Source organism: Acanthamoeba castellanii (genome assembly GCF_000313135.1).
Source record: "Acanthamoeba castellanii str. Neff unplaced genomic scaffold scf7180000084761, whole genome shotgun sequence".
Lineage (NCBI taxonomy): Eukaryota > Discosea > Longamoebia > Acanthamoebidae > Acanthamoeba > Acanthamoeba castellanii.
This window is the reverse complement of record NW_004457596.1, coordinates 80,931-90,263: the sequence shown is the minus strand read 5'-3', so window position 1 is coordinate 90,263 and position 9,333 is coordinate 80,931. Positions and strand designations below refer to the sequence as shown.

Below are 9,333 nucleotides of genomic sequence, written 5' to 3'. Positions count from 1 at the left end.
TAGGCATCCCGGTAGAACAGCGACTTGTCCCGCAGCAGCGCCTGCCCCATTGTGATCATAATACATTTATGCAGTGAGAGCCGGACGCTTCACCCGTGCGCACACGTACGATACCTTGTTCAGCTCGCGGTGCACAGAGAACTCGCCTCCATAGATTTGGTGGATTTCGATACCTGGCACACACGCATTGCACGCACACGAGACACGCACACACGATTCCCGGGTGAGTCAGCACCGCCACAACTGTGTGGAAGGGTGGCGGTGAGGGGAGGCAACCGAGCACGGCGTATACGAAGAGGTAGGTGAAGAGGTGGACGAGGCCGTCGTCGGCGATGAAGCTCCGGGGAGCGTTGAGGACCACCATCGTCGCCGACGCCGGCTCGGCACAACTGGGAGCAGAGCCGACGGGAGATGACGACGACGACGACGAAGCCGACAAGCTGAGGTCAGACGACGATGTGGACTCCGCAAGGGGCGGCTTCCCGATCTGGGAGGGTTCTGTAGTAACACGGCCACACACACACACCACACACCACACACCACACACCACACACCACACACCACACACCACACACCACACACCAGACAGGGTGAGCTGGAGCCTGTGTTGAGGGAGCTCTGGTAAGGCGCACCGAGAAATTGGTGGTCGTAGGCCAGCAGCGGGTTGAGGAGAGCCACGACGAGGCTCTTGGCCGACAGCTCCCAGTGGTTGAACTGAATGTCGGCATCCACAACCAACAGATGCGTACCTGCTCCCCCACAACCGGATCAGCATCGCGCACGCACACGCACACGCACACGCACACGCACACGATCCAGTGACAGCCCAACGTGCGCACACGCACCATTGCCATTGTTGGCGGCGGCGGCCACGAGCTGCAGCGCGCGCACCGCCCACGGCTTCTGTGCGAACTTGGGAAGGGGCTTCCACATCGTTTCAATCCCCACGAACCTGGCCCACACCCGCACGCGTGTGTGCACCACAGCTGTCAGCTGACGTGCGCGGCGCTGGTGCGTTGGCAGGTGTGTGGCGCAGAGCACCTCTCCTGCTCCCAGGCCTCGCCCTCCTCGAGCTCGGCGACGTCAATCATCTGCACGTAGTCCGACCGCGCGCACTCGCCCACCACGCACACGAGACACCGCTGACGTCGCTCTTGGAACACCTCGCGCAGAGTCACCAGAACCTGCACAGCGTGAGGATTATATTTATATTTATATTTATATTTTTCTATTAGTTATTATTTAAATTAGGAAAAATAAATTGATTATGCAAATGGATTGGAGTGGGCTGGCAGGGCAGCGAGGGCAGGTACCGAGATGATGTTGGAGACTTCGGTGTAGAAGGGGATGCCCACGACGACCGCGATGTCCTTGAGCTTGGAGGGCGGCAGCTGCTTGAGCTTGCGCTCCATCAACCCATCGAACTCGGCCACCTCCGCAGCCGCTGCCGCATGTCGCTCCCCCACGAACGAGGACAGCCCCTGTGCACCACCACTGCCTGTCTCCTCCATCCTCGCAGTCCTTGGCCTTACGTCTTTTGTTCTCTTTTCCTGTTTCTCACTTATTTTCTCTTTTTCCCTTTTTGGCCTGTGACCCGTGCCCCAGCACGGTGTCGCAAGTGCAGCCAAGGATCGTGGGAGTCAAGAGCATCTCTTCGATGTTGCTGGTGTGTGGCTGCACTGTTCGAGTGTCTGTGTCTCTGTGATTATGAGTAAAAATGAATTTTTATGATGAATATGAAAATATGAGGCATCCACTGCGACCACAATGAGAGACGTTTTGTACAAGACCGCCGCGTTGATTTAGTCGGCGCTCTTCCGTCGGCGCTTGTGCCTGACCTCGCGCTTCTCCTTTTCTCCCAGGTCGTCCGCGTCGGCTGCCCGGCGACGCTGGTCGTGCTCATGCTCTGCTCGTGCTCGTGCCCGGACTCCTTGGCCTTGCGCTTGCTCGAGTTGGTCCTGTCGCGACAGGCCTCCGACAGGGCCTGAAGCGGGGCAAGCAACAGCGACGACAGCAGAGAGGACCCGCCGCGCAGGTGGTCCGCATGCACAGGCTGCTGGAGAAGCGTCTCCACAGAGGGCCGCCGGCGGGCAGTGGGGTCCGATAGTGACGAGGGCACAGGCGCAGGCGTGGCCGACGACGCGAGCGGCGGCAAGGACACACCCGAAGAGGCCAAGAGTGAGGCGATGCCGGGCAGCACCGACGCCGCGGTCTGCGGCGTGAGCGGAACCGACGCGGGGCCCGAACCAGAAGGGAAGAGGGCGGGCGAGGCCCGAGGGTGCGGCGGGACGGACATGGGGACAGGCGCGTGGGTGGCCGGCGGTGCGGCGAAGAGCGTGGGCGGGGAGGAGGGTGGCGACGAGGACCCGGACGAGGTGGGCGAGCACCGGCGGGGCGTCGGCGTGAGCGGGAAGCTCGGCTGCTGGGGCAGAGCGGCAGAGTGAAAGCTCGAGCGAGGCGACACGTTGGGTGGTGTGCCTCCGAATATGGTCCCTGTGGGAGATTGGGATCGTTCGCCTGCTTGTGGAATAGGAGTTAAAAAAAAGCGTGCAACGAAAGAGCGAAGAACAAAGAAGCCGCGTGGGTACCGGTGCTGGGCAGGATGGCCTGATGGTGCTGGAGGACGAAGCCCTCCGGCAGTTGCTGCGGGTGGACATGAGGCAGACCGGACGGAGGCAGCGCCACCATGGCCGACGGTATGGGGTTGTTCTGGTTGTAGATGGCAGTGATGTAGTTGATCAGTGTTTCCTGTGCGCCGCCCAGCTCCTTGAACGCCTGTGTAACACCGAAACTCTCATCAGTCCCTTGTGCTTGGTGGTTGCAGATGAGGGCCTTAGTATTCACGTACGTGAATAGACTCCATCAGCTTAAGGTGGAGCCCAGCGGGGTTGTCGGCGTACTTGATCGCCCCAGGCTGCGTTTTCGCTCGGTCATCTGCTGTGCTCGCGCCAAACAAGGCGGCCATCATCAGCCCGAGCGCCTTTCATTTGAAATCAAGTTCGGAGCTATGAGGGAAGGAGAGACGTGCCATCGGACTTGCCCAGATACTGGGAGTGCGAGAAGACCTCGATGGGGTTCGAGATCACGACCATGTCGGCCAGCGACCCGAGAGCCAGCGAGCTGCACTTGAGGCGGAAGCACAGGCTGAACTTGGAGCCAGAACGCTGCTGCGAGGTTGTGAGGAGCTTGAGCTTCTTGAAGGTCGCCGTGTACACCCCCGAGTTCCACCCGCTCTGCAAAGAGAGGCGCAATAGGAGTTAGACGATTGGTCGCTTGTTACAGGGGGGAGGCTAACTCACCCTCTCCAGTCGCGCGGTGGCCTGGCCGTCAATGGCGCGGTCGAGCGGATCGCCGTTGTCGTTGCGCACAACACTGGCCTCCACGAACACGCCCTCCTCATGGCTCTTGGCGCTAAGCGCTTCGTACAGCAGGCTCAGCGGGTCTCCGCTCACTGATGCGTAAAACGAAAGAGGACGATGGTAAGCTGATCTGTGATGTTGTTGTGATAAGTGGTTTGTGGGGGGCGTACCGTTGGTGTGAAGCGGCGGCAGGATTAGGTAGACGGAGGGGAAGGGCTTGAGGATGCGCTGGTAGACCGTCTTGGAGGGCGGTTGCACAGCGATCTGCATTTGAATCCTTAAGGTGGCAGTCGGGTAATCAAGGGTGAGTGCCACTACGTCATCAAGAGCTATTAGGGTTCATTTGTTTATCCGAAGTTGGCCTTGCGGAGCGATCTGGGCCAGTACCTTTGGTAGAGTGGGGCTTGTTGGAGAGGATTGAAAGATGGGTGGACCACTGCGCCAGCGGTTGTCGGGCCGAAGTAAAACTGGGGCGGCTGGGGCGTCAAGGGTACGACAGGTTGGTGTGGCTGAGGAAAGATCGAAGATGTCGCTCCAGAAGATGATGTAGTCGTCGATGCGGTGGCGAGTACGGCGCCTTGGGGGAGCAGCCGCACCGAACCCGGAACCACTGCGGGCACCACACCGGCGGCCGGAAAAGGGAGCTGAACGAGCTGGGGCTGACCGCTCATCAACGCGGCGGCGGCCTCGGTCGGCGTCGAATCAGTGGAGCTTGTATCCGGCAGAGACGCCGAGGAAGTCGGAGGAGAACCCTCGTCTCTTCTCATTGAGTGTTGTGGTTGCCGGTTGCCGGCGGGTTGCTTCGGATTACGGGGCCTTGCCGGCAAAGCTTGGTGTTCGGCGCTGGAGGCACTGACGCAAAGCCAGAAGATATCTTCGTATCGGCCAGTTCGTTCTTTTTCTTTGGCTCCGGTGGTCGTCGGCGAGACGCAGAGGAGGAGAGCGAGCGTGGGGAGGGCGGTGAAGGGGAGAGGAGGCGAAAAGAAATGGACGGTTTGAGGGAGACCCGGGGAAGAGTTCCCCTCCGTTCCGCTGCGTTCTGGTCCCTTATTGGCTTCAAAGAAGCTAATGGCAAGGCGGCAGGCCATAGGCGGGCTGCCAAGGGAGATGTTACCCTTGTAAGGAAGGTCTTTGAACAGCGCACGCGCCACAAGAAGGCTGCACATTGGATTCAGTGAAAACAACACATTCTCCGGGTTATTGCCAGGCATGCGTTATCAATTTACTTGAACCTCATGCCGTGGTTGCTCCAACCGATCGGAGGCACGTGGTCAATTACGCAACCGCAAAACACCAGCGGGTGATTCTCCAAGGCCGCGGAGGTAAATTGTCCGCTTTCCCCGCTACGAGAACGGGAAGGCCAAGGTGATGAAGCGTACGAAAGCTCTGGCGCAGGTCGCAGGTCCGACCCAGAGAAAAGGGCGCAGATAGCTGGAAGACTTGCGGTAGGTACAAGCATTTATTTGTTGCTTCACCCCGCCAGACATACAATGGCCGGCAAAAGGTGCTTTAGATCTCAGAGCCATCGACGGAGAGCGAACCGTCGGCGTCAACCGAGGAATCGTCAACGGAATCGAGGCCGACTTCCTCATAGTCCTTCTCGAGGGCCGCGAGGTCCTCCCTGGCCTCAGAGAACTCACCCTCCTCCATACCCTCGCCGACATACCAGTGGACGAAGGCCCTCTTGGCGTACATGAGGTCGAACTTGTGGTCGATGCGGGAGAAGACCTCGGCGATGGCGGTGGTGTTGGACAACATGCAGCAAGCCCTGTTGACCTTGGCCATGTCGCCGCCGGGAACAGCGGTAGGGGCCTCGTAGTTGATGCCGCACTTGAAGCCGGTGGGACACCAGTCGACGAACTGGAAAAAACGTGAAAAACGAAGGTGAGAATTCTTTTCCGTGCGGGCCAAAGGCGCGAGAGAGCGAAAGGTGAGGCTGAGTTCGTACCTGAATGGTCTTGTTAGTCTTGACCTTGGCGATCGAGGCCGAGACGTCCTTGGGGACGACGTCACCGCGGTACATCATGCACACGGCCATGTACTTGCCGTGCCTCGGGTCGCACTTGGCGAGCATGGTGCTTTGCTCGAACACGGCTGAGGTGAGCTCGGGTACGGAGAGCTTCTCGTGATTCACGCGCTCGGGGCTAACGATCGGAGCGTAGGAGCAGAGCAGGAAGTGGATGCGCGGATACGGGACGAGTTCACCTGGAACTCGTTGATGTCGACGTTGAGGGCGCCGTCGAATCGGAGCGAGGCGGTCAGCGAGGAGATGACCTGAGCGATGAGCCTGTTGAGGTTCTGGTAGGTGGGGCGCTCCAGACGCAGCTTGTCGCGGCAGATGTCGTAGATGGCCTCATTGTCGAGCATGAAGGCGACATCGGTGTGCTCGAGCAGGGCGTGGGTGCTGAGGACGGAGTTGTAGGGCTCAACGACGCTGGTCGAGATCTGGGGCGAGGGGAACACGCAGAAATCGAGCTTGCTCTTCTTGCCGTAATCGACGGAGAGACGCTCAAGAAGCAGAGAACCGAAGCCGGATCCGGTACCACCGCCGACCGAGTGGAAGACCAAGAAACCCTGGAGGCCCTCGCAATCTTCGGTGAGCTTGCGGATCTTGTCGACGACGGTCTCGACGTATTCCTTGCCGGTGGTGTAGTGACCACGAGCGTAGTTGTTGGCCGCATCTTCCTTGCCGCTCATGAGGCTCTCGGGGTGGAAGAGCTTAGCCTGGGGACCCTGCTTGACGGCATCGACCACCTAAATCCGATGTAAAATGGGCTTGTGTGAGCTGGATCGCTTCTATGTGTGAGAAAAATTGGCGAAATGAGAGCGACATAAGGCGTACCGAAGGCTCAAGATCGAAGTACACAGCCCTCGGCACGTACTTGCCGCTGCCCGACTCGCTGAAGAAGGTGCTGAAGGCGAGCGGCGTCGAGGTCTTGCCCTCTTGAAGAGTACCGTCAGGGTTGAGTCCGTGCTCCAGGCAGTAAAGCTGCACCGAGACGAATTTAGCATGTTGGCGTGCAGGACCGAGAGAGAGAGATCAGCAACTCGCAATTGAAGGACTACGCACCTCCCAGCACGAGTTACCGACTTGAACGCCAGCCTGACCAATGTGGATAGAGATGATTTCCCTCATGTTGATTACGACGAGACGAAGCTACCGAGGCCGGAAGGAGGAGAGTAAGGGGGGTATGGATGTCCTTGTGAGGAGGAGCGTACAAAGAAAAAAAAGATTGCGTCCCCTTTCGTCGTATTTTGGCGCCACGCGCAGCCATTGGCCCGCAATATGCCGAACTGGGAAATAACTGGCAAAAAAGGCGCCAAACAGGGCAACGGAGTTTTCCGCGTTGAAGTAGGCGCGATTCGTGCAGCCTCTTCACAGGAAAAAGAAAAGAAAATAAAGGCTTGGAAAAAGGCACCCAGCGCCGAAATCACATCTTGGCAATTCGGCAACGGCAATCGAACGCATAGGGCACCATGTCGTTTGTAAAGGATCTACAACGTGCGCACAAGGAAAGAGCGCAGCCTCGCGCGAGGCAAAGGTATGGCCTGCTCGAAAAGAAGAAGGATTACAAGCTCCGCGCTCGCGACTACAAGAAGAAGCAGGCCGTCCTCAAGAACCTGCGCGTGAAGGCGGCCAACAGGAATCCAGATGAGTTCTATTTCAAGATGATCAAATCAAAGACGGTGGTACGTTTAAATCTCTCAATTTCCACAGTTATCCGTTCATCGTGGCGATTTAATTTACCCACGATTATTTTTTCTTTTCACAAAAGGGAGGGGTACACACGAGGACAAGACGCGGCAAGCGGCGCACTCAAACGCAAATGGTGAACATGAAAACGCAAGATATGATGTACTACGTTGCGGCTCGCCAAACCGAGAAAAAGGTACCCACGCACTCCCACTCTCTCCAACCCGTCCTGACTTGTGCACGTGTGCTCACTATCCACGTATGTCACGACTCTTCTCGTAGAAAATTGAGCGCCTGCAGAGCAGTCTCCATCTTCTTGGGTCGAGCGGCAGGTCAGCAAACACGCACACGGTCTTTGTGGACACGTTCGACCAGGCTCTCACCTTCCGGCCCGAGAACTACTTCAACACGCTGCCCGAGCTCGTTGATCGCCGCTTCAATCGCCCCACCCTTGAGCAGTTGCAATCCGAGGTTCATCCATCCTGTTGACGAGCGTGATTGCGAGGTGGTCAAGACTGACATCCTCTTCTCTCCTCTTCATGGTCTCAGGAGTTGTTCACCACGCCCGTGGTTGCGGGACAAACGGCGGCCATCGCCAGCTCGCGAAAGCGCCAATACAGCGAGCTGAAGCAGAGGATGCAGAGGGAAAAGTCGCTGGCCCAGGTCGTGGAGAAGGTGTCGTCCAAAAGACAGGTGATGATGAGCAAGGGCGCCGGTGTGAAGAAGATGAAGGTCGAGGACAGCAAGGGCAACGTCAAGACCCTCTTCAAGTGGAAGAAGGTGCGCAGCAAGTAAGCACGACTGCCACCTTCCACTACGCGTCCGCAAATAAACCAAAATAAAACTACGCCGGCTTGCCAAGGGCGGGAAAACGAAACGCAGGCAAAAGATGATGGAGCTGCGAGTAGCGCGTTGGCAAGTGGTCAGCCGCTACTTGCACTGGCAGAAGCATAAAGAAGCGACAAAGATGACGACGAAGGATGTGACGAAAATCGGCTGCCAGACTTCGCACTCGAAGAGGAAGAGAGGTATGATGTGGCCAGAACAAATGTTTGCATACAAGGCAGGCACGCTCGTCCTGATACGGCAGCGCCTGGGGCTAAGCGATGAGTTGACAACGAGGGCCGAGATTATCTTTGGAATTTTGCTTCTTTCTTTCGAGATGAGCGAAGAAGCGGCGTTTGCGCTACTGCGCAAACAAAGGCTGTTCTTGAGCGCGCCAGCGGTGGTGAAGGTGAAGGAAGCGCTCGCGGGCATGGAGGAAGAAGAGTCACAGGAGCCAATCGCCGACGAAGCTTCGCAGCCCGACAGTCTACTCGTACTCCTCCCGCCAGAGTGCCTGGCGCACATCGTCTCGTTCCTGCCAACCGAGGAGGTACCTGCTCTACCATTGCCCACGCTCAATTCCCCCTTGTCTAAGAAGGCGACTCCCAGATCTTCTCTCTGGCCGCAACCTGCTGTGAGCTTCTTAGTACCATTCTCGAGGATAATGGTACCTTCTTGCGTTTCGTTTTTGACAACATTCAACTCTTGTGCTCACGCCTACTCGTCTACCAGTCTTGTGGAAGCGGCTCTACGAGAGGCACTTTGGTGGTCCGCTGGCTGTCATTGAAGGCGAGAGGTGTTGGAGGACGCTCATGCTCGACAACGTCAAGCAAATGCAGGGCACCGGTTCTCGGCGAAGGATCGGCAATCGTCTCTATTGGGCAGGTATGCGGGGCTTGGCGCATCACTCCTTTCTTTTGGTCGCTCACTCTAGTGTCCACCTAGCTTCACAGGGCCACTTGACATACATACAGACCGTGCTTCACCAGCGTAAGCTATGGCCGGACGAACAGGTTCAATGCGAACTGCTATCACGGTACAGCTGCTCTTTGGCGTCAGCTCCCGTGAAAGAGTCCGTTGCGAGTGTTCGATCTCATCGTGACATCTCTCCTCGCTTCAGGGCTGCCGAGGCTGGCCACGCGCATATCATCCGCCAGTTGATCCCCGTCATGGTGAAGGCGGACGAGAAAGCCACGGACGCCAACAGGGCAATCCACATTGCCGCCGTCAATGGACATACGTACCTTCTCCTCTGCCTTTATCCCGCTATCCACAACGAGCTCACCACAGCGTCGGCTGCTATAGTGGCGTCGTGCAGGCTCTCATCGAATTCGACAAGAAGATGATCAACGCCGCCAACAACTTTGGCACGACGCCGCTCCACTTGGCCGTCTATGCCGGGAAGACCCCCACCGCCGCCTTCCTCCTCAAGCACGGAGCATCGCCCAACGCTTG

At 57.9% G+C, this 9,333-nt stretch overlaps 3 protein-coding genes and 2 pseudogenes across 3 annotated transcripts; 1 reads left to right on the top strand and 4 right to left on the bottom strand.

Annotated features, from left to right (window-relative positions):
* Positions 1 to 66: 66 nt before the first annotated feature.
* ACA1_227050 (uncharacterized protein) lies at positions 67 to 1,511 on the bottom strand (the record flags this gene model as incomplete). The annotated part of the gene is made up of 6 exons (XM_004346451.1): positions 67 to 173; positions 277 to 498; positions 633 to 749; positions 846 to 952; positions 1,042 to 1,184; positions 1,314 to 1,511. The coding sequence occupies 6 exons, from the start codon at positions 1,509 to 1,511 to the stop codon at positions 67 to 69; spliced, it is 894 nt and encodes a 297-aa protein (XP_004346501.1).
* Positions 1,512 to 1,802: 291 nt separating this feature from the next.
* On the bottom strand, positions 1,803 to 2,965 carry ACA1_227040 (annotated as a pseudogene).
* Positions 2,966 to 3,005: 40 nt separating this feature from the next.
* ACA1_227030 (IPT/TIG domain containing protein) lies at positions 3,006 to 3,629 on the bottom strand (the record flags this gene model as incomplete). The annotated part of the gene is made up of 3 exons (XM_004346450.1): positions 3,006 to 3,233; positions 3,300 to 3,451; positions 3,530 to 3,629. The coding sequence occupies 3 exons, from the start codon at positions 3,627 to 3,629 to the stop codon at positions 3,006 to 3,008; spliced, it is 480 nt and encodes a 159-aa protein (XP_004346500.1).
* Positions 3,630 to 4,868: 1,239 nt separating this feature from the next.
* Positions 4,869 to 6,495, bottom strand: ACA1_227020 (annotated as a pseudogene).
* Positions 6,496 to 6,836: 341 nt separating this feature from the next.
* On the top strand, positions 6,837 to 7,848 carry ACA1_227010 (Utp11 protein; the record flags this gene model as incomplete). Its single annotated transcript, XM_004346449.1, has 4 exons — positions 6,837 to 7,049; positions 7,136 to 7,249; positions 7,429 to 7,524; positions 7,603 to 7,848. 4 exons carry the CDS (start codon positions 6,837 to 6,839, stop codon positions 7,846 to 7,848), a joined length of 669 nt encoding a protein of 222 aa, XP_004346499.1.
* Positions 7,849 to 9,333: the final 1,485 nt, after the last annotated feature.